The 27841-nt window shown below is 55.2% G+C and overlaps 2 protein-coding genes across 9 annotated transcripts in view; one reads left to right on the top strand and one right to left on the bottom strand.

Moving 5' to 3' along the window:
• LOC104675265 (SCO-spondin) overlaps positions 1 to 4841 on the bottom strand; it is a 58211-nt gene extending 53370 nt beyond the window's left edge. The window contains 11 exon segments of the mRNA XM_030932768.1: positions 179 to 419; positions 526 to 697; positions 969 to 1121; positions 1549 to 1628; positions 1717 to 1875; positions 2611 to 2710; positions 2803 to 3047; positions 3290 to 3469; positions 3636 to 3718; positions 4121 to 4303; positions 4558 to 4841. Coding sequence (XP_030788628.1) covers positions 179 to 419; positions 526 to 697; positions 969 to 1121; positions 1549 to 1628; positions 1717 to 1875; positions 2611 to 2710; positions 2803 to 3047; positions 3290 to 3469; positions 3636 to 3718; positions 4121 to 4303; positions 4558 to 4607 — 1646 coding nt within the window. The 5' untranslated portion in view covers positions 4608 to 4841.
• Positions 4842 to 5846: 1005 nt separating this feature from the next.
• Positions 5847 to 16430, top strand: ZNF467 (zinc finger protein 467). 8 transcript variants are annotated; one of them, XM_010379737.2, is made up of 5 exons: positions 5847 to 7510; positions 9542 to 9616; positions 10060 to 10176; positions 11402 to 11512; positions 14364 to 16237. In XM_010379737.2, exons 2-5 carry the CDS (start codon positions 9583 to 9585, stop codon positions 15887 to 15889), a joined length of 1788 nt encoding a protein of 595 aa, XP_010378039.1. In that variant the 5' UTR covers positions 5847 to 7510; positions 9542 to 9582; the 3' UTR covers positions 15890 to 16237. The 8 variants fall into 8 exon arrangements, with proteins under 8 accessions (XP_010378039.1, XP_030788923.1, XP_030788924.1 ...); XM_030933058.1 differs by having other exon boundaries at positions 6572 to 7610; positions 14364 to 16430; XM_030933062.1 differs by having other exon boundaries at positions 7510 to 7610; positions 11335 to 11512; positions 14364 to 16430.
• Positions 16431 to 27841: the final 11411 nt, after the last annotated feature.

Raw genomic sequence — 27841 nt, 5'->3', positions numbered from 1 at the left:
GAAGGGGTAGAGGTCAGCCGGCAAGGCCATCAGCCACGCTAGCAGCAGTCCCAGTCTCTGAGAGGAAGACCCAGAATGGGCTGGAGGCTTAGGGGAAACAGGTTGAAGAGAGGGTGTAAAGGGAGGGATCCGAGGGTACCACATGGCCACCAACCCCCAGCATGGCTCAAGGACCCACCAGGGGTTACACAGCTGGCGCACGGTGTCACGGGGTGCATAGCGCTGGCGGCGGTAGTAGCAGGGGCAGTGGGCGGCAGGCACACAGAGGGTGCCGTTCCAGAAGAGGCCTTGCGGGCACTCGCAGCCGCTCACACACTCTTCCCTGCAGGACTCCTCCTCTCCCTGACCCACCGCCTCACAGCTGGGTGGGCAGAGGGAGGTGCAGTCGGAGTAGAGCTGGCCCCCGGGGCACAGGCGCTCTGTGGGCACACGAGTGAGCTGTAGTCCCCCGCCAGACCCCAGGCAATCCTGCTGGGTGGGGAGGCCCTCAGTCAATCCCACAGCACAGGGAGGCCCAAGTAATACCGCAGAAGTCAGGTTTTCTCCAGCGAATGTGGATGTGCCGCCTGGCACAGGCCTGGGCATAGCTGGCAAAGGTGGCACACACAGCCTGCCGCTGCCCCTCTTGCCTGCTGCCCGCCATGGCCGCTGCACAGTAGGCAAAGAGACAGGCCTCGTGGTACTCAGCAGGGGAAACCTGCAGGAAAGGACGGCCCCTCAGCAAACAGCCAGCACCTCCTGCCTCCTGCTTCCATCACTCTATGACTTATAACCAAACGGATAGGCCCCAGAAAGGACCTCAGAGATCACACATATGAGCGTCATTTCCCAGAAATAAAGCCGAGGATGGAGAGGTGGGGGTTTGACAGATGGTCCAAAGTAACCCACAGGCAGGGCCAGACCAGCTTGCTGACACTTCTCTAGCACCCTCCCTTGGGTGCCAGACACCACCCCCACCCCACTCATACCTGGGCATGGCACTGCCCAAATGGACCTTCCAGCAGCTGATGGCACACGTCCTGGGCTTCAGCCCGCAGGTGGCCAGGTTCTACGTCTGCCTCTGTGAGCCCCAGGGGGCCGTCACAGCCCTGGGCCACCTCCACCGCATCCAGACACCCAGGCTGCAGAAAAAGGACATCAGGCCAGGCGGCAGTGATGAGGGACGTTAACCAGGACCCCAGAAAAATGCCTCCTGCTCTCACACAGCACCAGGGCCCCACCTTCAGGCCCACCGCCCACATCCTGGGGCTGGGGAGAGAGGCGAGGTGGCAGCCCCACACTGGGCTGTAGTGGTGGGAATAAATGACTCACTGGTTCACCAACGCTGGCCTCAGATGGCTAGTTCACAGCAGGCAGCCAGGCTTCCTGTGGGACCCCAAGGCCCGCCCTCCACCCCTAAGGATCTGGAAGAGGGCCAGGCCCTGTCCTAGGCAACAGGCCAGCGATGAAACCGGGACAAGGGCTTGGAGGTTCAGGAGTCAGGAGCCGAGCTGAAAACCTGGGAATGGGCAGGCAACTGGGAGGGAGGGGCCCCAGTGGCAGCCTCACCTCCGAGTCAGGGAGCTTCCAGGAATTTCCAAAGGTGGCTGCTAACATGGCCAGTCCTCCGCCTGGCTCCATGAAGTCATCTGAGAAGTGGTAAGGCAGGGGTGCTGGGTCTAGGGCCTCTGGTCTTCCCTTCCCTGCTACACCAGCAACCAACCACACCCCACTTACCCTCTGGTTGGCCATTGTAGAGCCCACAGAGGCCTTGTGTCTGTCCCCAGAGCTCGTGGTCCACAGAGATGGAGATGGAGCCAGCCCTGTCCAGCCGTACCACGACCCCTAGGCCCCCTGACAACACCAGCCAGTCCCCTAGCCACTGCAGGCTCAGCCCTGGGCACAGAAAGAGGTCATTTGCCCCCTGCAGCCACAATTCTCACCCTTCCCACTACCACAGCAGGGCTCAGCTGCGCAGGGATGGAAAGGAGAAGGGAAATAACTCACACAATTCTCACATTCTAGAGAGCTCTGCACTTTATAGCAAAAGTATATGCTTTACAGCAGAGTGATTGATTTCCATCACAGCTCTCTTTGAGGAGCTCATGAAAGCTGCAGACGCTCTCTGGAGAGAGTAAACTTCAAGTGAACTATGAAACACATGTGCATGTACACACACGCATGCACGCATACATGCACACACTGCACACGTGCACACACAGGCATACATGCAAGAAACTCACCCCCACCTCACCCTGCAGCCCAGCCAGGACAAAGGTTCTGTTTGGAGAGCTTCCCATTGCTTAGCACCAAAGTGCTACCTCACAGCACTCCTCTGAGGCTGGTGGGGAAACTGGGACTCGGCCAGTTAGGTAGAGAGACTTGTCTGAGCTGGTGCTGCAAGAGTTTGGTGGGGGTAGTTGCAGAGGGTCGGGACCAGGCCTGGTTCCTCCTGGCCCCTCACTAGCTCCGCACTTCAGAGCCTCCCAACAGCAATGGCTGGGGGCTCACCATGGGCTCATTCCCAAACTGCCCCCTGCTCCTTTTCTGACCCTGCCTGGAGGGTGGAGAGACTGTCCCAGAGGAGCATGTGGCGGCCCTGGCAGCCGCTTGCTCCCCCAGTGCTCTCACCGTGGAGCAGCCAAGACTGCCCTTCAGGTACCAGCTGCCCCTTCACAGACACATTTCCAGCCTGGATCAGCACCTTCTCAGGTCCCATCGTCACCTGGACCTTGGGGAGATGCATAGTGGAAAAGGGGGCCGGGGCTCTCTTCCTCCCCTGTCCAACCTCCTCCCTGTGGCTGCCCCATCTCCCTCCCTCACCAGCTGACAGTGTCCAGGCTGGGGACAGTGGTCCCCAGGTGTTAGGTGGACAGCCCAGGTGGAGTCCGCAGCACCTGCCAGCAGGTAGGTGCAGAGGCCCAGGAAGTGATAGTGGCGTCCGTCAAAGGTGCGGTAGTGGAAACCCGACCAGGAGGCACAGGTGGCAGAGGGACGCTGGTGCTGGCTCCAGAGCTGGCCCACGGCCCCTGCCAGGGGCTGCAGGAGGGCTGGAGAAGAGGCACCGCCTGGGAGAGACACAGCAACTGTGAGCCTCTGAGTGTGAGGCAGAGGTGGAGGACGAGGACACAGGGCTCCCGGCACAGTGGGAGGCAGGCAGACAGGACATGGTCCCTCTAGTGGGCCAGGGCGCCAGTATGGGCCCTATAGAGGGCCCAGCACAAGAACCCCACGTGGGAGTGCCTGGGGAGGCAGAAGGGGTGATGGCCAGGACTGTGCCTGTCTGGCAGGCTGGAGTCTGTGGACACACCTGGCAGGTGTCGGCTGGAGCAGCTGAGGCAGGCTTGGGAGCTGCCATCCCGCCAGCTTCGTCCCCAGGGCCAGGCGCAGCACTCCTCCAGGCTTCCTGCTGAGGCATTAGCTGAGCCTGCCTGTAGCTGGCATTGCCACATGGCAAAGCAGTGGCCTTCAGGACTGGCTTTGGCAAGGGCTGCAGTAGGTGGGGAGAATGGGGCAGACCCAGGCAATGAAGATGGGGTAGCCTGGAGCTCTCAGCCCGGCCCTGGTTCTCTGCCCAAAACCACAAATTTGAGCTAACATCCCCTGCCCAGGACCCCCAGAAGGTACCACTTCCCCAAATGCCCTCAGGTGCTTACCCTCAGTGCAGTGGGCGCCCCCCCAGCCTGGGCAACAAGCCCTCACTGTCCGGTTCCACTTGGCAGGCCGGGTTTCTGGAGGTCTGCACCCACCGAGCCGGTGGAAACGGGGAAGAGATGTTAGCGTTCAGCCCAGTCCCACCCTGGGGAGGGCTGCGGACATTCAGTTTTGTCGGCTACTCTAATCACATCATTTCCTTGGGCCTTAATTTCCCCACATGCAAAGTGAGAATAATGTTGGGAGGGCAGACCACGGGGATTGGGGCTGGGGATAGAGGGAGTGGGCTTCGGGCCTCTCCCTGTCCTGCCCACCGTAGTGCCCACTCACCCCCCACCCTAATCTCACACACTCCACCCTTCTCCAGGCCCACTCCAAACCTACTTCCCAAATCCCTGCTTTCTCCAGGGCCTCCCCACTCTCAGGATGTCCGGCCTGTCACTCCTTTCCGGCCCGGCAGACAGCCCAGGCTCTCACCCTTACTCACTTGTAGATAGGACAGAGCCCAGGCGCTGGGGACCGGGTAAGCCCCGCGCGGCCACTCCAGGGCAGGTCCAGCCGCCAGCCCAGGCGGCTGTAATGGTCGAGGTTGGCACAGGGTACCAGGTCCTCCTGACGGGGTGCTACTTCCTCCTCCACACGGATGGTCTCTGTCCACTCACACCACCGCCTGCCCATGATGGGGAACCACAGCTGCCGCCACCATTCCCTCTGTCACCAAAAGCCCTGTCCTATGACCCCACTCCCAGGGGTGGTTACTGAAGTAAGGAGGATGCTAAGGCAGGGAGAGACACTCATGGGAAGTGGCAGGGGTGGAGGGAGGACCCTGGGGGTGGGGGGCGTGGAGTCTGATGCTCCAGAAGGTCCCTGGGCATGTGGCGGAAGGAGGACCCTTGTCAGAGGGGTCCAGGGTGGGCTGCTTACCCATCAGCCAGGGCCCACATCATCCCAAAGAGGAGGGCAGGGAGCAGCATGGTGCCCTCACGCCCAGGGCACTTTTGGGGAATGTGAGGCTTAGGCTCAAGAGAGGTGATACTGCAGAGGGGGCACAGAGAGGCCAGCGGCGCTCTCTCCTGCCCCACGCAGCCTCCCCGCAGCCCAGTGGCCAGTCCTGGGGGCCGGGGAGGCTTTATTCCAGTCTCATGCCCCAGGGCACCAGCTGCCCGCAACCGGATTGGACCTGCCACACCAGCCCCTCAGAGGCCAGCTCTCCCTGGAAACAGTCTCCTTCCTGTCCCCTCCCAGTGCATCTGTTTCCGTGTGTGTGTGTGTGTGTGTGTGTGTGTGCGCGCGCGCGCACTCTCAGGCACTACCACAAATTAACATGGGGCTCTGGGCAAGCCACCCTCCCTTTCTGGGCCTCAATTTCCTTCCCAGTAAAAATTTCAGGGACTTCCCAGGGATGCACAGATAGGACTCAGACTCCAGTAATCTTTGAAATTGTATGTGCACATTTTTCTGAAGACAGTTCTATAACTTTTATTAGATTCTCAAGAGGGCCATGACCCCATGAAAAGGTTAAGAGCTCCTGGGCTAAACGACCGATGGGGTCTTCCAGCCTTGAACTTCTGCCTGGATGGTGCTCCCCTGCCTCCCGCTCCTCTCTTGCCCAAATTCAGGAGTGGGGGGCAGTAAGCGGGAGCGCTTCCAGGGTAGGGTAGCTGGGGTTCCTGAGTGTGTGGAGATGGGTGGGCAACATGTAAGGGTTCAGTTTCTTATTGTGACCATAAGAATGATTATGTGTGGCTGGTTGGGCCCACCCTGTCTCCTTCTTCGAGGGTCTCCTAGAGTCTCTGGGGTTTAGAACTGGGGAGCCTACGCTGAGGAATGAGAGGACCCTCTGGAAGGAGTGGGCAGGGGAGCCAGCTCCCCCAGCCCCGGGGTAGAGCGAAGCCGGATGAAATAATCCGAGAGTCCGGCTGGGAGGGGCAGTGACAGGCTCCACAGGGGAATCCGGGGTCCATCCTGGTCCCAGCGGAGCTCCAAGCACACCCGGACACCCGGGCTGGAATGCACGCCCTGGTCTCCTGGCTCCGATTCCACGCCCCTCGGTCTCCTAAACCTGATACCCCTCCCAGCATCCTGTAGTCATTCCACCTGGGGGAGGAAGACCGCTGCTGAGAACCAGAGCTGGGCGGGACTTTCCTTCTCCTGGGTTCACCATTGGTCCCGGGGCCAAAAAAAGGGCCCAGAGTGAGTCTCTTAGGGGGTCACGGATGGCTGGGATCAACTCCCGCTCTGGAGTCCTCAGAAAGGGCCACACGCACACCCAGTCACCCCCCTTTCCTGTTTTACACACATGCACACTCTCACTGTAAGTCTCACAACGCTGGCACAGGTGCTCGGCCACACCCCAGCACGCACAGTGACACATGCTGCTCCAGGGGCTCCCTTCATCCTGGAGGCAGAGGAGCCTTCACAGCTGAGCTCGAGGGATGGGCGCTCTTCCAGGCACTCATCCTTGTGGTGGGCTGTGGTAGCAGGAGCTCGAGGACCATTCACACCCTCCCCTTCCCAGCCTCTTTCTCAGCTCTGGATTCAAACCGGGGCTGATCAGGCAGCACTGGGATTGGGAACAGACCCGAGTTGGAGCCACCCTTTCCAGTAAAGGGGCAGGAGGGAGGAAGCTGGAACCCAAGGGAATTTGGAGAAAGTTCATGGAGAGGGGACCAGGAACTAACAGTCCAGACTTCAGCATCTCCGGAGCTTTCAGGAGTGGGCGCAGCGGGAAGGAGGCCGAGGAGAAACCTCGTAACCTGGGCAGGGAGGGCGAGTGGAGTCCCCTGAGAAGCTGGGGCTGAGGGGGGCCCTCCACATCTAACTCCAGGTGGCGTCCGGGCCAGCAGGCACCCCAGCTATCGTCTCCCGCCCATAGAGCCCTCCCCTCTCTGCAGCCCCCTCCCAGACCCTCCCCCGGACCCCGCCCTCAGAGTCTCCGCCCAGCCTCGTCTCAGCCTCGCCCCCTGGAGCTCCCGACCCGGCCCGGCCTTCTCCCAGGGGACCTGGCTCAAAGTCCTCTTCCCAGTTTCTACTTCGAAGGACCCGTTCTCGCAGGCACAGGGGCCCAGCCCTCTCTCCCGTCTGCCCCCACGGCTGGTTTCGAATCCGGTCCTTGGGACTCCGGGCGAGGGGCTGTGGGTCTGGGTGGATCCGGGTGGAATCCGGGTGGAGAACGGGGGCGGGGCCACAGTTTCCCAGGCCGACCCCCCGTGCCGTCCTCCCGCGGGAACGCGGCGCTGCACACCCGGCTGGCACCGGCGACTTAGAGAAGGCAGTGCACGACTCGCTGGCTCCCCCCCGACACGCCCCCTCCTCGTTCCCCCAACTCCTCCTCGCCCACCCCACCCGTTCGCGCTCCACCTTTCCCCGTCTCCTCCCTCCGCGGCCGCGAGCACCCTCCCTCGGCACCCTTCCCCGCAGCCCGAGCGCCCTTCCTCCCCAGCCTCCTCGCCCTCCTCCACCCGCTCTCCCATCACCCTCCCCAACCCTCCCCTCCCCCGTCCTGAGCTCCCACTTCCAGCACCTACTCCGGGCTCGGAGCCTTAAGACCATCACCTGCCCGCCGAAGCCCGCGGTGATTCCTCCTGGGACCCCACTCCTAAAACCCCCTGCCCCTGCCTCCCGCAGCCCGGTGCGCCGAGTCTCTTCGCCTGCTCCCTCGGTCCCTCCTCCTTCGCGGGCGCCGTTTCCCGGCTCCCGCTCCCCGCGCGTCTATCTCTCTCCTCCCCGCGAAGTTTCGGGGCTGTCAGTCTGTCAGTCTTTCGGGCCGTCAGCACCCGAGCTGCAGGCGGCGAGCGCCATTGTGAGCAGAGCCGGCGGGGCAGGAGGCCCGGGCGCCTGGGTCCCCGCGGCGCGGGCAGAGCGGCCAGCCAGCCAGGTAAGGGCCCGGGAGGCTCCGCTGCAGGCGGCCCCGCCCGCGTCTCCCTCAGCGCCGCGCTCGGGTCACCGCGGGCTCCGCGCAGGTGACAGCCCCGGAGGTAGGGGCGCGGACGGAGGGCGTGGGGGAGAGGCAGGGGTCGGGGGAGGTCGGGGGCTGGGGGGAAGGGAGGGCAAGGCCGGCGAGGGCCGGGTGAGGGCTGTGGGGGTAGAGGGGACCGGGGGGCTGGAGGGAAGGGCGGGGGCTGGGAGTGGGTCGGGCGGGAAGCAGGTGGGAAGGGGCCGGCGGGCCCAGAGGGGAGGGGAGAGGGAGTGTGGGAGGGGGCCGAGGGGGAAGGGGAAGAAGAAGCGGGCGCAGGGAACCGGGCCGCTCGGGAGGGGCGGGAGAGGAGGGCGCTGACAGGTGAGCCCCGGAGCTGCGGAGGGGGCCGGGACCTGGAGTGAAGTCGGCGATCGGAGCTGCTTGGGACGGCATTGGGGCAGGGAGGTGGAGCTGAGGGACCCGTCGGGAGGAAAACTTGGGAGGGGTGAGGAGAAGTCCGAGGGGAGCAGAAATGGGGAGGGGGCGCCGCGGAGGAAGGGAGAGGCGCGGAGGGGTGTTCCGAGGAGAGGCGGGGTGGGGAGGGCAGGGCCCGCGGGAAGGTCCCGAGCGAGCGGGTCAGCCCTAGACCCCCAGGCTTGCGGGCCGGAGGACCCGGGAGCTGGGGAGCGGCCTGGGAGGGGGGAGGGGAAGAGCGGTTCTGGGGACTGGGGACGGGGAGGGAAGCGAAGCTGGAGCCTGCTGGGGAGACAGAGGGGGAAGGGAGGCGGGGGCCTCGGAGGGGAAGGAGAGCTGCAGAAGGGAGGGAGGGAGGGAGGGGGAGGGCGGTGGGGAGACGTGGGGGAGGGCTGGAAAGGGGGAGGGGAAGGGAACCGAGGTGAGGCGAGGAAAGGAGAAGGAAGGGAAACCGCGGTGGGGGAGGAGAGGAGGGAGGGGAGGAGAGAACGGGGTTGGGGAAAAAAGCTGAGAGGAGGAGGGCGGGTGTTGGGGAGGAAGGAAAAGAGGAGGGGGAAAGGAAGGGAGAGGGCGTGCAGCCAGGGAGGGAGATGGAGCGGGGGAGAACCGGGAGGGCAGGGAAAGGCAGCCCGGAGTCTGGGAGGGGGAGGGGAGCGCTGCCGCCGAGGCGGCCTGGAGCGGAGGGTGAGGGGAGGCGGTGGCAGTAGAGGGCCGACCCCGAGGGGGCCTCGAGGGGTTGGCCCTGCCGGGCGCGGGCGGGCGGAGCCTGAGGGGCGGGGCCGGAGGCGGAGCCGGGGCGCCGGCCCGATTCGCCCGGAGAGAGGGCGGAAGGCAGGGGGAGCGGGAGGGGCGGGGCAGAGGGAAGGCAGCCGGGGAGATGGGGGAGGGGAGTCTGCTGGGGGAAGGGCGGGGGACCCGCGGGAGGCGGAGCAGGGAAGGGGCAGCAGGGGCGGTGTCCCGGCCTTGGACAGCAGCCCGGCGCGGGTGAGAGGTGGTTTTATGGTAGTGGTTTAGGGAGAGGCAGTCATTTTCTACCTATGAGAGGATCCTCTCGAGGACCTCCCCAAGCAGTACCCCTAAAGTGACACTCCCGTCCCAGGGCTGGCTCCTATTTCACCAGCTCGGGCAGTGACAGCTGGAGGGCCTAGGAGATGCAGTTTCCCACTCCCCACCCTAGGCTCCCACCCTCAAGCCTCTCCCCAGAGAATCGAATCTTTACTGAACTTCCCCAGGCAAGGACACTGGGACGTGGAGATGCGGTGCTGATGGGCTGGGGCTTGCGGGTGAGAGACCTGCCCGGTGAGGGGGTGGTGTGGCTGGTTTCCAGAGCTGACAGAAGTGGTTTCAAGGCCTTCTTGGGCCACCTTCAAAGATCTCTTGGCTTTCTGAAATCCAGTTTCCCTAACATCCCCCAGTACCTGGAGATGTTACCTTTGGAGCTCCTGGAAGAGCCCATAGGGAGAGGTTGGGCAGAGCCAGGGCCCAGGTGGAAGCTGGCGTGGGAAAAATCTGAACAAGGCTGTCTTTTCTCCATAGGGTCTGTGGCCGATCCCCAGGAGGAGCTACTCTGGGTTACCATGAGAGAGACCTTGGAGGCCCTCAGCTCCCTGGGTGAGCTGGCAGAAATGAAGGGACTTGGGGAAAAGCTTAGGAGGATTCAGGAGCATCTACAACTCAGACAGCAGAGCCACCCTCAGGAGGCTGCAACCCTGAGGCACCAGGGGCCTGTAGGGCAGCCTCCTTTTCTGTAGCATGGGGTGTCTGAATGCCTGGACCATAGTAGAGGCTGTGCTCCAGACCGTCTGCACACTTGAGCACTCACAGAGCACAGTCATATTTACATCTATGCTATCTCTTCCTTCTGTCCTTTTTGACTCACCTCAAAGGGAATGAGGTTGATACCTGTCCATGTCCATGCTGGTGAGAGACCCTGTCCTTCCTGAGCAGGGTGGGAAAAGTCTCTTGGGCAGGCTGGGAAGGGGACGAGCCCCCGCCTCTGATTACTTGTTCTGTACTGGATGTTTTACTTGGACCCACCCTTCTGCCTGTAACAGGATTCTCTGTGGGACAGCCAGAGATGGTCCCCCAAAGTGAGCCCAGGGAAGGATCCCATAATGTCCAGGAGCAGATGTCCTCTTCTAGGGAAGAGAGAGCACTGGGGGTGTGCTCAGGTAGGTAACAGGAACCATGAAGAGGCTCAGGGAGGAGTCTGCCTGCTTTCCTCCTGCCCTCCCTACCTTCGTCCCCTTCTTCCCTCCCTCCTTCCTCCCTCCCTCCCTCCCTCCCTTCCTTTCTTCCTTCCCTTCATCAAATATTTATTGAGCACCTACTATGTGTGGGATGCTATTCTAAACATTTGGAATACCTCAGTGACCAAATAGCCAAAGATCCCTACCTTCAAGAGCTTAATCCTAATGAGTGCAGCAAGTCAGCAAACAATAAATAAGGACATTTATAAACTATGTTCAAAGATGATAAGAGCTCTGGGAGAGAGGATAATGTCTGGTGAAGTGGGTTGATGGGGGGCCGAGACTACTGTCGGTGAGGGTGGGTGGCGCATGTTATAGGATTAAATAGGGTGGTGAGACTGGGTTTCTTTGGGAAGGTAAGATTTGTGCAGGATTTGAAAGAGGTGGGGGAAGCCGGGCATGGTGGCTCATGCCTGTATTCTCAGCCCTTTGGGAGGCCAAGGTGGAAGGATTCCTTGAGCCTAGTTCGAGACCAGCCTAGGCAACATGGCGAGACCCTGTCTCCACAAAAAAATTAAAAATTAGCCGGATGTGGTGGCTCATGCCTGTGTTCCCAGCTACTTGGGAGGCTGGGGCAGTAGGATCCCTTGAAGCCCAGTCTGCAGTGAGGTATGATCATGCCACTGCACTCCAGCCTGGGTGACAGAGAAGACCTTTCTCTTGAAAAATAAAAGAGGTGAAGGAGACAGCTCAGCAGATTTGGGAAAAGTGCTTCAGGCAGGAGTACAGCCAGAACAGAGCACTAAGGCAGGAATGTGCCTGACTTTTGACATCCTGGTTCTCCCCAGTGATTTGCTTGGAACCAGGGTCCATCTGGGGGCTGGGAAAGCTCTAGCCCTTCTCCTAGGGGCCTCCCTTGCTTCCACTGTCTTACACACACGTATTCCAGAAGCTCCTCACAGTGGTGGCTCTTGTGACCTTGTGGTCCATCTCATACATACCCTTAGCAGCTGCCCTGCTTGAAGGAGTCTGAGGCAGCCCCTGGGAAGCCAGGAACTCAGCCCCTGAATTCAGGTAGGATGTGGGAGGAACCCTGTGGGCCCTGCTGGAGCCAGGGTTTCAAATGTTCCTTCTTCCCAGCACCAGTGGGGCCCTTTGGCCATCTGTGATATCTCCAGAGTCCTTGAGGTATCCTATTCTCTGCCAGGGCACAAGGCCCCCACACCGGAGGAAGGTGCCCGCACAGAACAAGCCGAGGCTCCCTGCAGAGGCCAGGCATGCACAGCACAGAAGGCTCAGCCTGTGGGCGCCTGCCCAGGTGAGTCTTCCTGTCACTTCATTCTCACCATGGGCTCAGGCCAAGGGAACGGGGCCCAGCAAGCTCTGGAGCTGCTATCTCATGAGGCAGGTAATCCCCCAAGACAGGCAGTCCAGGCCCTTCCAACCCAAGTTGAGTTCAGCACCTTTCTGCTGTGGAGCTTCAGTGCTGAAAGGGAATTTCACATCTGTAGATGGCAGGAGTCAGACAGGCTGGTCACCAAAGAGAAACACAGCCTCCCCTCAAATGCCTCCTAGAACTCCTGCCTCCCCCTCTTTATTTCCCCCAGTCTAAGTCTAATTACAGTTGCCATGAAGATACATGGCTTTGATCGACCTTTTCACTGCCTCTCCCCTGACATGCTGCCTTGCCCAGCTTCCTCTGATCGTGAGGGGACCCAGATGCTCCACCTCTGCTGTATTCAACTCATCTCCTCACACCCAGGGTGATCAAACTGCTCATTCTCTCTCAACAATCCCACCATTACTTCCTTCCACTACCACCACCCTTATTACCTTTTGCCTGAGGAATATCATTTATTCTGCAAGGATTTATTGAGCACCTACTACATACAGGTTGTGTTAAGTATAGGGGAAAGAGATGAACTGTAGAGTTACCTGGGCCTGGTTTGAATCTTTGCTCTGCATTTACTAGCTGAGTGTCCTTGGATAGGCCACCTTGCCTCCAGGAGCTTCGGTTTGTGAAGGTTTGTGACAGTGTGTTTACACCACTTCATCTACAGTTGGTCCTCAATAACTGGCAGCAGTCCCCATTTTTATCAGACATATAAAAACACCTTTCTTGTTAGACACAAAAGAAATGGAACACAAAATGTCTGCACCCCAGAAGAAAAAATCTGGTTGAAATGACCTTAATATGAGCCAGAACAAAGAATTAAAAGAACAGTATAAAGGCAAGTCACAAATAAGTACAAAAGTGTTAACAGTAAGTGCTATAGGAGTTTATGCTAAAAGATCCACGTGCATTGGGAATTTGTCAAAAAAAAAAAAAAACATTAATTTGTGCTGCATTTTGAGAAAGGTGTAAACTTCAGTTCTGAAAGGGGTGGGGTGGAGGATGGGAAGACGTTCTAGGGTGAGAAGATCTTGAAGCAGGAAAGGGGAGGAGAGCAGCTTGGCTGAAGTGGAAGGTCCATGCCTGGGAGAAAGAAAGTTGGACTTGGGTGGGGTGAGCCTCAGATACAGCTGGAACCTGTTTTATCTTCAAATAATAGGGTGCTGGGCTGGGCACTGTGGCTCATGCCTGCAATCCCAGTGACTCAGGAAGCTGGGGTGGGAGAATTGCTTGAGACTAGGATTTCAAGACCAGCCTGGGCAACACAGCGAGACCCTATCTCTGAAAAAATAAGAAATATTAGCTGGGCATGGTGGTGCACACCTGTAGTCACAGCTGCTTGGGAGGCTGAGGTAAGAGGATCACTTGAGCCCAGGAGTTTGAGGCTGCAGTGAGACATTATCATCCCATTGCACTCCAGCCTGGGAGACAGAGCAAGACCCTGACTCAATTAAAAATAAATAAATAGGAGCTATTGATGGTTCTTGAGTAGAAAAGTGAAGAGTGCCACAATGAAGGTGAAAGCAGTATCACAGTATGATAAGTAGACAGGAGTGTGGAGTCAATGAACTGATAGAAGAAACTGAGAGTACCTCTGATTGTGGAAGTCCATGTGTGATGGAATCAAGGCTCAGGCCAGACAGGAACTCAAATTATCTGATTCAGTGATTCACAAATGAGAGTCACTTTGGGAGCTTTAAAGATGAGAACACATTCGTGGGCCTTGCCCCCATTTGTGCATTTTCTCAAAGTTCCCCAGGAGCTGATGATGCAAAACAAGCGTAAGAGCTTTAAACTACTCCAACTCTTAGACAAAGGGAAAACTTTCTTAGCGGACTAAGAAACATAACTCAAAGAGGTTAAGTGACTGAACCAAAGTCACACTCCTAGTTAGTGACAGAGGAGAACCTAAGTTGGACCCTCTCGTCTGGACCCCGGGCTCCTTCCTCTTGGCTGGACCACTGCAGCACCCGAGAGGGGCAACACTCCAGTGGAACCCCCTGCAACCTGCCCTTAGGCTGAGGCTCCCCCAGAGGGCCCTCCTTGCTTCTCCAGAGCCAGTGTTCACTAGTTCCCCAGACCCTGTAAACTCCATCTTGGTCTTCCTAAATGGTGAGTTCCCCTCCAGCTGTCCAGCAGGAAAGAAGGGAGTAGCAGGAGTACGAGGGCACCCTGGTTCCTTGGCCACTAGAGGTAAGGTGGGCTGGGGGTGGGGGTTAGAGAGCAAGAGAAGCAGCCCAGGTGAGATGTCAAAGATGAAGTTTTCAAGGCCACCAGGGAAGGAGGCTCTAGTCCTAAGGTTAAAGTCAGCCAGGGCTCAGTTTGGGAAGGTCAGGTGTGTGGTAAGAAAGCTGCTGAGCCGCGGCCAGTTTGCAGTACCAAGGAGAGCTGCTGGACCAGAGATGGAGACTGAGGTCCCAGAAAGGCACTGCTGGAGCAGGAAGATCTGGGCCAGCCACCAAAGGGATGTGAACCTGGAGCGAAGCAGGAGGACTGAAGCTTGGGCAACCTTCCTCTTCAGGGGTGCCGGAAGGCTCCTGGGCACATCCAGGCCGGGGAAGAAGCCCCGGGGAGGGGTGTGGTGTTCACATGCATCACAGGCTTCCGAGAGTGCAGGAGGCCTGAGAAAAGCTGCGGATTTGGTCACTCTCAGGAACCGTTAGGTAGAGTGGAGAGCACAGCCAGACCGCAGGGTTCCAGGAAGTGGAGATCCTGTGGTTAAATAAACGTTGCCACACGTGGAGCTCAATAGACAATTCTTGTTTTGACCTTTCAGGAGACGAGTGGATGATTCGGAAGGTGAAGGTGGAGGATGAGGATCAGGAGGCAGAAGAGGAGGTTGAATGGCCCCAGCATCTATCGTTACTTCCCAGCCCTTTTCCCGCACCTGACCTGGGGCATCTGGCTGCCGCTTACAAACTGGAGCCAGGGACCCCGGGGACACTGAGTGGGCTCGCGCTGTCCGGGTGGGCTCCGATGCCCGAGAAGCCCTACGGCTGCGGGGAGTGTGAGCGGCGCTTCCGGGACCAGCTGACGTTGCGACTGCACCAGCGGCTGCACCGGGGTGAGGGTCCCTGCGCCTGCCCGGACTGCGGCCGCAGCTTCACGCAGCGCGCCCACATGCTGCTGCATCAGCGCAGCCACCGCGGGGAGCGGCCTTTCCCGTGCTCCGAGTGCGACAAGCGCTTCAGCAAGAAGGCCCACCTGACCCGCCACCTGCGCACGCACACGGGCGAGCGGCCCTACCCGTGCGCGGAGTGCGGCAAGCGCTTCAGCCAGAAGATCCACCTGGGCTCGCACCAGAAGACCCACACTGGCGAGCGGCCCTTCCCCTGCACAGAATGCGAGAAGCGCTTTCGCAAGAAGACGCACTTGATTCGGCACCAGCGCATCCACACTGGCGAGAGGCCCTACCAGTGCGCGCAGTGCGCACGCAGCTTCACGCATAAGCAGCACTTGGTGCGGCACCAAAGGGTGCACGAGGCGGCCGGCCCTGCCAGGCCCTCTCCCGACGCGTCCGCTTCTCCTCATTGCACTGCCCCGTCCCCCACCCCATCCCCTCCCGGGCCAAAGCCTTTCGCCTGCTCCGACTGCGGCTTGAGCTTCGGCTGGAAAAAGAACCTCGCCACGCACCAGTGTCTGCACCGCAGCGAGGGTCGCCCCTATGGGTGCAACGAGTGCGCACTGGGCGCCACCGTGGATCCCCCCGCCGCCGAGCCCCTGGCCAGCGCGCCTGGCGGACCGCGCTGCGGCCCAGGATCCGATCCTGTGGCGCCCCAGCGCGCTCCCTCGGGCGAGCGGTCCTTTTTCTGCCCGGACTGCGGGCGCGGCTTCGCCCATGGGCAGCACCTGGCGCGGCACCGGCGCGTGCACACGGGCGAACGGCCCTTCGCCTGCACGCAGTGTGACCGCCGCTTCGGCTCGCGGCCCAATCTGGTCGCCCACTCCAGGGCCCACAGCGGCGCCAGGCCTTTCGCCTGCGCTCAGTGCGGCCGCCTCTTCAGCCGCAAGTCGCACCTGGGCCGCCACCAGGCGGTGCACACGGGCAGCCGCCCCCACGCCTGCGCCGTCTGCGCCCGCAGCTTCAGCTCCAAAACCAACCTAGTCCGCCACCAGGCGATCCACACAGGCTCCCGCCCCTTCTCCTGCCCACAGTGCGGAAAGAGCTTCAGTCGCAAGACCCACCTGGTGCGGCACCAGCTCATTCACGGCGAAGCCGCCCATGCGGCCCCGGACGCCGCCCTGGCAGCCCCAGCCTGGTCCACTCCCCCAGAGGTGGCGCCGCCCCCGCTCTTTTTCTGAGCCTAGTTCTCACCAGGACCCTTTCTCGCCTACAGTTTGGAGAGGCCCGTGCCATGAGACCGCCTGGGGTGAGCACGGTGGCCTAGGCAGCTGCCCGAAGATTTGGCCGCCGCGGGACTCCTGTTTCCTGCCCGCAGTGTCTGCGTCCGCACAGGATACCCAGCTTGGACCTCCTAGGACAGAAATGCGAGCGAACCCTTGCTGGGAACAGTTGAGGCTGAAGTTCTTGGAAGGCTCCCACCCAGGTGCCCCGTTGGAAAGCAGATATTTCCTGGACCCAGCGCGGCCTCAACCAGGGCGGGAAAGAGTGGTTATTTATGTACTTAAAGTTTCATTAAAATTAAAATCAGAAAGTTCTGGGGCTGTTAAATGAATTGGGGGAGGGAACCCCTGACTCTCCTTAGCCACTGTCCCAACTCCATCCACACACAGACCACCCCCCTCCACTTGCCCTTCTGTCCTGGGTGAGTTACATTTAGCCAGCTGCTGTTAATTGGTTCTCCCAAATCAAAATGTAATATACTTATTCACCAAACCACCACCCTGGCTCCTGCTTCTAGCTCGGAAGTATAAGGAAGGAACATTAGGGTGCATTTCACTCACGCCACGTGTCACAGACTGGAGCTGAAGGAGGCAGGCCGTCCTTTGGCGTGGGCTTGGGAGCTCTGTGCGGTCCCTGCAGCTCTCCCGGGGGATTCGGAGCTGGGTGGCCTGAGGAAGAAGGTGGCACATGCACTGCAGTGGAAGGTTGCTTTCACATCGCACTTGCAACAAGTTCTTTCTTGAGGCTGCTGAGTCCAGAAGTCTCTGTATTGCCCTTCTCCAGCCTAGGCAGGTATGAGAGCTAGGGCTGCCTGGCCATGAGCGGGGAGGGTAGGATAATGGGGAGCCTATGGGGCTTGCAGTGAGTAGTCTTGGGTTTGACCCCGCTCTGCCTCTCGTCGGACTTGGAGCGCAGCATTATTCATTTCCCAGTGAGCGGGATGAGAGGCCAGAGCAGTGGCCTGAGAGATGGAAGGGCCTTTCACACCTGTGAAGGAGTTTAGACAGTGTCCAAGAGAGGGGGAACCATGGCAAGGTTAGACAGGGCAGGAACAGGGCCACGCTTACAGTCCTGCATTTTGGAAGGATGTTTGGCTAGACAACTCAGGAGCGAGACTGGAGGCCTGCGCATCAGTTGTCCTGGTGACAGGTGGTGATGACCTGGGACCATAGTTGTGTCAGAGAAAACAGAGAATTGATGGATTCAAGAGACACTTAATAGGCTTAATAGGCAGAGGACACAGGACCTGTTGACTAGTGTGGGTGGGGGAATCAATAAGCTTGGCCCGATTTCTGCTTGCCACTGACTGGATGACAGTGGCATACTCCCAGAAGGGAGACGCGGTGTTGGGGACAGCTTCGTGCTGGGGGAGCAGTCCTGCATCTGCTGAGTTGTGAGCAGTGCCTGCCCAGCAGGAAGGAGGCCGTGTGGGTGGAGAGCTAAGAAGAGGGCCGGGATGCAGACATAGAGCTGAGAATTATCCGCATGTGCTTCTGAAGCTATGGGGGAGTGAATGATCTTCCCAAAGAACTGAGTGTGGAGTGAGAAATTGGGGGCCTGGGACAGAAGCTTCTGGGACACCAACATTAGGGGATGGCACCGAGAGAGGACTGTAAACAAGATTGGAGAGTGGAGGTGCAAGGACTGGACAGGAAAGCCCCAGGTAGAGGTGACAGAGGAGCCGAGGAAAGACGTGCTTCAGAGAGGAGGAGGCCGCTGGAGGCTAGAGAGAGGTCACAGGCAAAGGACTTCCAAACCCTTTGGATTTCGCTGCAAGGCAAATCCAGGTCTTGGTGAGAGCAGCATCAGGAGCAGCTGGGTCAGAATTCAGATCATAATGGTGAACTACAAAAGCAAAATCCCAGAGAAGGTAGGAGACAATGAGACCTGGATGCAAGTGAGGGAGGGGTGTTGGCTGGAAAGCCTGTCAGAGGAGGCATGAATGCAGGTGTGTTTATGAGTTTCATGGCCAAAATGAGTCGGTGACTCCAAGTTATTTTAAATATCTTGAAATGTCCCGTAAAAATCTGGACTTCCAGCTTCTGTTGTGAAAAAAGCAAAAGGTTTAGCAACTGGTGGCTGAAGCTGAGTGGAAGTTGGCCTCTTTGGACTAAGGGATCAGAGTCCTCAGCACTCCCCCTCATCCTAAAGCCCAACTAGGCTTCTCAGAGGTTCCCTACCCAGCCTGTTAGGCACAGAGCTTATGATTCCAGCTAAAAAAAAGTCATTTCACAGACTTTATAATCAAACACATAAAAACAATGTTTGTGTTGGTTAGACCAATGTTTTCCTTTCTTGAAACATTCTGGAATTCTCGTGTAAGAACAGCTTTTAGATCTTACAGCATATTTGGTGAGGCCTACCATGTGCCAGACGTTTTCAGGATTTCACATTATTTTAAAGATTCTCTACAAGGCATGAATATCTTTGTCCTTATTTTTTAGTTTGTTTGCAAATAGTCAAAATTTGTTTAGCATCCAGTCTGGCAGTAGCCAACTCAGAAGACGTCTGCTCAACAAATGCACCGTGACTGTGATGAAAGACTGAGATTTCTAGGCCGGGCGTGGTGGCTCAAGCCTGTAATCCCAGCACTTTGGGAGGCCGAGACGGGCGGATCACAAGATCAGGAGATCGAGACCATCCTGGCTAACACGGTGAAACCCCGTCTCTACTAAAAAATACAAAAAACTAGCCGGGCGAGGTGGCGGGCGCCTGTAGTCCCAGCTACTCAGGAGGCTGAGGCAGGAGAATGGCGTGAACCCAGGAGGCGGATCTTGCAGTGAGCTGAGATCTGGCCAGTGCACTCCAGCTTGGGTGACAGAGCGAGACTCCATATCAAAAAAAAAAAAAAAAAAAGAAAGACTGAGATTTCTAAAGGCTCTTCCCAGGGAAGAGTTCTAGACTCAGAAAGTGATGGCCTCACTAAAATCAATATTTACCATCACCACCCCTATGTCACCCCAGGTCTGAGCCACCCCAGGTACAACTACCTTCATAAGGCACCAGACTTTTGACTTTAGAACCACATCCTGGTATGTGAAAATGCTCAGAGAAGTAAAGCACTCATTTACTAGTTCTATATCTAGAAGAGAAAGGTTTCATTAGTTAGCTAAAATTTACTTACTTCTCCCCAATCCTGTTCAAAAAAAGAGACTTACTGTATAACAGGTATTGAGTACCTAGTATATGCCCAGAATGTGCCAGTCCCTGTGAATAGCACAGAGATGTCAAGCACATGCCACCTGTCTGTAAGGAACCTGCAGTCTGACTGGAGATGAGACATCAATGTTGATGAAGCAGAGAATCTAAGTGCTAGGTGGCATTCTGCGGGCTCTAAAGACCTGAGGGGACAGAGAAAGCTCTGGAGAGGAGGTGGGGCTGAACATGGAGCTGCATGGACAGGATTCTTGGATGGCCGGGGCAGGAGGAGAGAGAAGGCTCCAACCTCCCCTTCTTACAACATACTTCTTCCTAGATTCTCTGTCCTCCCAACTCTTATTTACCCCTAGTCAGCGGCCCCTCCTCCTTCTCTAATCTCCATGGAGCCTGTGCTTCCCAATCTTTAAAAATTTTTTTATTGTGGTAAAACATAAATAACATGAAATTTACTCTTTTAACCATGTTTAAGTGTACAGTTCAGTGGCTTAAGCACCCTCACAATATTGTGTCACCATCACCACTGTCTGTATCCAGGACTTTTTCATCATCCCAAACAGAAACTGTTCCCAGTCTTTTTAATGGGATGGCATTTAGGTAAGGATAATATTAGGGTCACTGGGGAGCCCACTCGAGGCCTGTGGCGATGACTGGGGCTGCCCCAGCCCCACACCTGGTGGTTCTGATAGCTGAGAGTGACCTCCATATCCCTGGAACTCCCAACACATTGGCGAGTTCTGTTCCATGTCACAGACCCGAATTCTTGTTTGTGAGGGAGATGGGACATATTCACTTGTCACAAGAATGATAATATCCAAGTTCCCTGGATTGTGATGGTTAATAGACAGAAGAAACACCATGGAGCCCTTAACCCCACCAGGCAGCAACCTAGCGATGCCTCTGTCTTTTTCATGGCTTAACCTTTATCAGAGCCCTCAGTTCTCACCCTACCTCCACCCCATCTCAAAAAAAATTATCATTACAGAATTTTCGGCAGCCGTTGACTCAGATGATCTTTACACGCTTGTGTCCAGTTAACGCTTCATCTTCCTCTCAGTCCTTTCAGTGGGTTCCTACCTCCCTCCACTGCTAATCTATCTCAGTCTTAGAACCTCCAACTGATAGATACCTGAGACCGGGAGAATGTTTTGTGTTTTGTTTGGTTTGGGTTTTTTTTTTTTTTTTTTTTTTTTGAGACGGAGTCTCACTCTGTCACCCAAGCTGGAGTGGCACGATCTCAGCTCACTGCCACTTCTGCCTCCCGGGTTCAAGTGATTCTCCTGCCTCAGCCTTCCAAATAGCTGGGATTATAGGCGCACACCACCACACCTGGCTAATTTTTGTATTTTTAGTAGAGACAGCGTTTCACCATGTTGGTCAGGCCGGTCTCAAACTCCTGACCTCATGATCCACCCGCCTCGGCCTCCCAAAATGTTGGGATTATAGGTGTGAGCCACCATGCCCAGCTGACCTGGGGAATCTTAAATGGAACCCAGTCCACAGCCATTCTGATGACAATCTTGCTGGGAGGAGGTGGAGAAAGACAAAGAACAGGACTGCCCTCCTGCAGGAGAGGTTAGGTGCCCAAGAGGAGAGCAGAACAGTGGTTAAAGAGGGCAGGATTTCTCATCTGCTTAGGATTTCAAGCCTAACCCCAAGACTCAGCTCCTTATAGCATGAGCACCAATTAACAAGCACCCAGTGCATCCAAGCGCTTAGTTCCGAAGTTGCTGCTGCCTTTTCAGTTTGAGGAGCAGGGGAAATGGTCAGTAAACAGCCAATGTGCCACATGGCCAGTGTATTGCTTTATATTGGAAGATTCTCAGGTGCCTGGACTGTTCCTCTTGTCCATGCTGGGGAAATGAAATTAATCATCAAGACTGGGTTCGGCAGGGTGGAGTCAGAGCAAAGTGAAGTGAGGATACTAAAGCCATTTATACTTCATTTAGGCTTTCGCGAAGCCTGCCTACCACAGGACTATAGTAAGACACGAGAATCTTTTGTGCAGCCCGGCCTTCTGTATCTTCTCCCTCTCCATCTGCAGGGTTGGACAACAAGAGCTGCTAGTAGAGAGATCTGGAGATGTTCCCCAGGCTTGACTGCCTCAGGCATCCAGGGTGAGTCCGGCATTTTAATCCCCCATAAACATTGGCTGAGCTTTAAAATCTACCCAGGCTTGTGCAAACATGGTCGGAATAGAATGACAGCTCTTGCCCTGGTGGAGTGGATAGTTCAGATGTAAAGCAAGTTTAAGGGTCACTCAAGGCCCGGGGAGCTGGGAGCTTTGGGAGACTCCTGAGAAGTAAATATCACGCATGGTTCCTGACCCGCAAACCTAACCCGTAGCTGGGAGAAAACACTGGAGTTTCATGACATGCCTAAAACTCAACCCAGGTATAGTATCCAATTCTTCATGAGAGGGCATGGGCTGGAGCAGTCAGGGGGTTTCTGAGGGAGGAGGGTCCTGGTTGAGTTTTGACTGGAGCTGGAACTGGAACAGACAAAGAGGAAGTGGAGGAACAAGAGATCCATGCAAGACAATGCAAGACAAAAGTGCAATAAAGTGCTCAACTATGCTGGTCGCAGGAGGTCAGCTATTTGCAATACTAAGTTAGAGGTGAGAAGGGGTCATCTTCCTTAATGTCAGTGCAGGGAAAATCCACCTCTGCCGTGTCCCCTACTCTAATTCCTGTGCCATTGAGGCACTGGATGAATAGAATTCTTTCTTCTTCCATAGCCCTTCACAGAGCCACAGCTGCATGACATCTCTGCCAGTCAGTGCTCCAAAGAAAGTGCCGGGCAATAGGAAAAGTGTTTGCCATTATTACCACTGATAATAATGGTAGCCAATATTTGCCTAATACTTGCTGTTTCAGGCTTTCCAACCTGAGTTCTTCACACACACACACACACACACACACATATATACACATATCATATATATTTCCCCAGTCAATCTTCATGGTTATCATTATTATCCCCAAGTTTTTTTAGATGAGGAAACTAAGGCACAGAGCAATTAAGTCATTTGAACAAGGTCATTTATTCAGTCACTTATTCAACAAACATGCACTGGGGCCGGGCACGGTGGCTCACACCTGTAATCCCAGCACTTTGGAAGGCCGAGGCGGGCAGATCCCTGAGGTCAGGAGTTCGAGACCAGCCTGGTCAACATGGTGAAACCCGTCTCTACTAAAAATACACAAATTAGCCAGCCATGGTGGCAGGCACCTGTAATCCCAGCTACTCAGGAGGCTGAGGCAGGAGAATCGCTTGAACCTGGGAGGTAGAGGTTGCAGTGAGCCGAGATCGCGCTATTGCACTCCAGCCTGGGCGACAAGAGTGAGACTTGGTCTCAAAAACAAAGCAAAACAAAACAAAACAAAAAACATGCACTGAGTACCTGCTGTGTGTCTGGCATTGTTAGACGCTGGGAATAATAATACTAATAAACTAGGCCAGGCGCAGTGGCTCACGGCTGTAATCCCAGCACTTTGGGAGGATGAGACGGGCGGATCACTTGAGGTCAGGAGTTCGAGACCAGCCTGGCCATCATGGCGAAACTCTGTCTCTACTAAAAATACAAAAAATTAGCTGAGCATGGTGGCACATGCCTGTAATCCCAGCTACTTGGGTGGCTGAGGTATAAAAATCACTTGAACCTGGGAGGCAAAGGTTGCAGTGAGCCAAGATTGCGCCACTGCACTCCAACCTGGGCAACAGAGGGAGACTCTGCCTCAAATAATAATAATAATAGGCTGGGCGTGGTGGCTCACACCTGTAATCCCAGCACTTTGGGAGGCCGAGACGGGCGGATCACGAGGTCAGGAGATCGAAACCATCCTGGCTAACACGGTGAAACCCCGTCTCTACTAAAAAATACAAAAAAACTAGCCGGGCGAGGTGGCGGGCGCCTGTAGTCCCAGCTACTCGGGAGGCTGAGGCAGGAGAATGGCATAAACCCGGGAGGCGGAGCTTGCAGTGAGCTGAGATCCGGCCACTGCACCCCAGCCTGGGAGACAGAGCGAGACTCTGTCTCAAAAAAAAAAAAAAAAAATAATAATAATAATAATAACAATAACTAAAATATATCAAACACCTACTTTGTGCTAGATACTATACAAATTAAAGGTTTACAAGTGTTGCTTTGTTTATTCTGACCACCTCCCTATTATGGGGCATCATTGTCACTGATCCAATTATTATTATTATTTTTTTTTTGACATGTCTTGCTCTGTTGCCCAGGCTGGAGTGCAGTGGCATGATCTCGGCTCACTGCAACCTCTGCCTCCTGCACTCAAGGAACTGTCGTGCCTCAGCCTCCGGAGAAGCTGGAACTACAGGCACATGCCACCATGTCCAGCTAATTTTTCTGTATTTTAGTAGAGACGGGGTTTCACCATGTTGGCCAAGCTGGTCTTGAACTCCTGGCCTCAAGTGGATCTGCCTGCCTCCCACAGTGCTTGGATTACAGGCATGAGCCACCATGCCCATCCCCGGTCCAGTTATTCTGAGGAGGTGAAGGAAGCTCAGAGAGTCTCCATGACCTGTGCACAGACACGAGACTGTACGTAAAGAAAGAAAGCAAGCTGGTGGTCTGACTCTAGAGCTTGTGCTTTTTAAAAAATTACATTATTTTAAATTGTGGCAAAATACACATAACATAAAATGTAACATCTTTACCATCTTTAAGTTTGCAGTTTAGTGGCATATAGTACATTCACGTTATGTGACCATCACCACCATCCATCTCCAGAACTCTTTTCATCTTGTGTGATGGTTAATTTTCTCTGTCAACTTGGCTAGACCATAGTGCCCAGATATGTGATCAAACATTATCTTTGTATGTTTATATGAGGGTGTTTGTGGATGATATTAGCATTTAAATTGGTGGACTTGGAGTAAACAGATTACCCTCCATAATGTGGGTAGGCCTCACCCAATCAGTTGAACAGAAGACTGACCTCCCCCAAGGAAGAGGGAATTCAGCCAGCAGAAGCATCGGCTCTTCCCTGGGTCTCCAGCCAGCCAAGCCACCCTACAGGTTTTGGACTTGCCAGCCCCTGTAATCACATGAGCCCGTTCCTTAAAACAAATCTCTTTCTATGTACATATACACACACCCCATGGTTGTCTTTCTCTAGAGAATCCTGACTAATACACCTTGCAAAGTTGAAACTCTGTGCCTATTAAACCCTATTCTCCCCTCTTCCAATCCCTGGCAACCACCATTCTACTTTTTATCTCTATGAATCTGACTACTCTAGGGACCTCCTATAAGTGGAATAACATAGTGTTTGTCGTTTGTGACTGGCTTATTTCACTTAGCATAATGTTCTCAAGGTTCATCCATGCTGTAGCAGGTCTTAGAATTTCCTTCCTTCTTAAGGCTGAATATTCCATTGCATGTCTACACTACATTGTTTATCCAATCATCTGTCAATGAACAATTGGTTGCCTCCACCTTATGGTACTGTGAATCATCTGCTGTGAGCAGGAGTGTACATATATCTGTTTGAGTGCCTGCTTTCAGCTCTTTTGGGTATATACCCAGATATGGAATTGCCTCATCATATGGTCATTCTATTTTTAATTTCTTGAGGAGCTGTCATACTGTCTTCAACAGCATCTGCACCATTTCACATTCTCACCAGCCGTGCATGAGGCTTCCAGTGATGCCACATCCTTGCCAAAAGTTGTTATTTTCTGGTTTTTGATAGTGGCCATCCTCATGGCTTTGAGGTGGCATCTCAGAGTGATTTTGATTTGCATTTCTCTAGGCCCTGGGCTTTTAAATACCAAGCTCCACGGTCCCCTTGCAGAGAGGGGTCTTCAGGGTACACATTCAAGGTCTTCAGGGCACTCACAAACTCATGGTTGGACCTAGTGGGTTGGTGAGTAAAAGAATTATGTGCAAAGGATTGTGGAACGAAGAGCAAGGAGCAGAGACTCACACCTGGAGGTCAGGAGGGCGTCTCTAAGGAGGCAAATTAACTTGCCAAGACTGTAAGCAACTGGGAACCAGGCTTCCAGCCAGCCAGGAAACCTGTTACACGCACAGGTGGCATTAACACACATCTGTCTCCTGGGAGAGGACAGTGCTGAGTGGCAGAGACCTGGGAAGAAGCATGAAGCCGTGGAAGTTGGGCTTGGCCATCTGTTGGAAAATGTTCCCTTTCCAGACTTGATAATGAATCATGGAGCCACAGCTATGGGAATCTTTGTTGAGGCATGAACGTCAGCCGTGATTTAAGATAGGTAGGAATCGGCAGACAGAATGAAGCTTCGTTTTCATAGAAAAAATATATTATGGAATCCTGAATCGAGGCACTGAGAAAGGGTGGCTGATGTCCAAGCAGGTGATGTACCAAGGAGACCAGGCGGTACAGACAGGTGCAGCTCTGAGAAAACACAAGGAAGGAAAGGGGAAAGGAAGGTAGCAAAGTCTCAGGATGTGTTTACGGGGCAGGCAGATAGCAACCTGGGAAGAGGGTCAAGGCCTCACAGACTCCCATGACACTGGCCAGCCTGGGCCCAACTCCAAGCCTCAGTCTCTGAGAATTGCCTGAAAGTTGTCCTGCTGACATTGCCGTCCCCTGCACACAGACAAGCGGAGAGCTGTGCCATGTGGCACTGTGTTCACCGAAGCCCCTGTGTTCGCTTCCTGAGGCCTCCTTTACAAAGTGCCACACACTGCATAGCTCAAAACAGTAGAAATCTATTTCTTCACAGTCTGGAGGCTGTGAGTGTGAAATCAGGTGTTACACTCCCTCTGAAGGCTCAAGGGGAGACTCTGTTCCAGGCCTTTCTTCTGGCCATTTCTTGACTTACAGACACATCACTTCAATCTCTACCTCCATCCTCCCATGATCTTCTTCCTGGGTCTCCTCCACTCTGGGCATGTCTGTGTCCATTCTCTTCCTATAAGGACAACAGTCATATTGGAGTACGGCCCACCTTAACAACCTCATCCTGATTATATCTGCAAAGACCCTATTTTCAAGAGGCTATATTCATAGGTTGGGGCCAGGGCTAGGACTTCAGCACAACTTTTTGGACTTCTTGGGGGACGCAATTCAATTCATAACAGAGATCTTGAGGAAAATACTGTGTCAAAGTTGGGGGAGCAGAGGCTGAAATAAGGGCTCCTGGTATTGGGAGGGAATGGGGCAGTGCAGCTCTAATCAGAGTCCATGAGAGTGGACCTGTGGGTCTGGGCAGCTCTCACCCCAGAAGCTCTTGGATCCACCCTGTGCTATGTTTTGGAGATGTGTCATATCATACAAAAAAGCCAAAAGAGGCCGGGCACTGTGGCTCACACCTGTAATCCCAGCACTTTGGGAGGCCAAAGTGGGAGAATCACTTGAGGTCAAGAGTTCAAGACCAGGCTGGGCAACACAGGGAGACTTCATTTCTACAAAAAAAAAATTTTAATTACCCAGGCATGGTAGCAGGCCTGTAGTCCTAGCTACTCAGGACACCGAGGTAGGAGGATCCCTTGAGCCCAGGAGTTCAAGGTTACAGTGAAGCAAGATTGTATCACTGCACTCCAGCCCAGGTGACAGAGCAAGACCTTGTTTGTCTCAAAAAAAAAAAAAAAAAAAAAAAGATAAAACAAAAAATTTTGCTTCATGTTAGGTGATTTTTAAATGTAAATCTTTCCTACTCCTATAACAGTAAAATAGTTTTGATATGACAGTAAACCGTTGATTTTTAGGAGACTATAGGAGCAACTGGGAACTCAGCCTTTTTCCATCAAACATGACTGTTTTGTTTGGTGTTTCTATAAATTGTGTTTATGTGTCGGGGGTGGGTGGTGTGCACACCAGGATTTACTTGTGGAGAGACATAGATGAAGGAAGGAGACAGCCTCCCGGGGAAGATGTTGCCTATGTTGGGGAGAGGGCTTCAAGGGAAGCCGGGGTGGGGATTGCAGAGGTGGGTTGAGGGTGGGAGGGCTTCTGCTAGTATGTTCAGGGAGACAGATGGGCCGACTGAAGCGAGACAGGTTGGTGAGTGCATTCAGGGAACATGTAGTGAAAGATTTTTTCTGTCCCTGGGACTCAAGAAACTTCTTGTAGTTGTTAACTCCAGGGTCCTGGGGAGGCGACCCATGCCCCACAGGGAAGAAAACCTCTTCACTCACTGATTGATCCTTGAAATGTCTTTTAACCAGAGACAAGTCTTGTATTTCACAGCCAGAAGGAGTATGTAAGACCCCCAGAAGAGGGCGCACAGCCACAGTTCCACGCTGGTGGAAGGACCAGAGTCCTGTCCTTCCCTGGGAGCCCTCACCTCGGGAAAAGGATGAGTGAGTGTCGCACTGAGGCCTCACACAGTGGAGAAGCAGCAAAGCAGCAACGGAGAAGGAGGCCCCAGGAACCCTAAAGACAGAGACATTGAATCGGGAGGGTTTGACAGAGGCTTTAGGAAACAGATTTATCCAACTGCGACAAAGGACTGAGCCTTCAGGCGTGGGATTAGGTCAGCCTCGGGGCAGGGGACATTCTTGGTCAATAGCAGGACTTTGATTTATGTAACGGGCTTATGCAATGTCATTACATAACATCATTAGGGGCATCACAAATTGGATTCTATTTTAGGCTCTACAGGAGCCAGACCCAGGGCTCCCCTCTGGTCCAGCAAGACAGGATTCCCGCAGGCCCAGTGCCCCTTTCCTCGCTGGGATTTTCTCTCTTGAGGTTTCACTGTCGGACTTCCAGGAGACCTACAAAGGCCTCACCCTTGTCCGC

The sequence above is a fragment of the Rhinopithecus roxellana genome, chromosome 6 (genome assembly GCF_007565055.1).
Source record: "Rhinopithecus roxellana isolate Shanxi Qingling chromosome 6, ASM756505v1, whole genome shotgun sequence".
NCBI lineage: Eukaryota > Metazoa > Chordata > Mammalia > Primates > Cercopithecidae > Rhinopithecus > Rhinopithecus roxellana.
The sequence above is the reverse complement of the archived record's forward strand: the minus strand, read 5'-3'. Positions and strand labels throughout refer to the sequence as shown.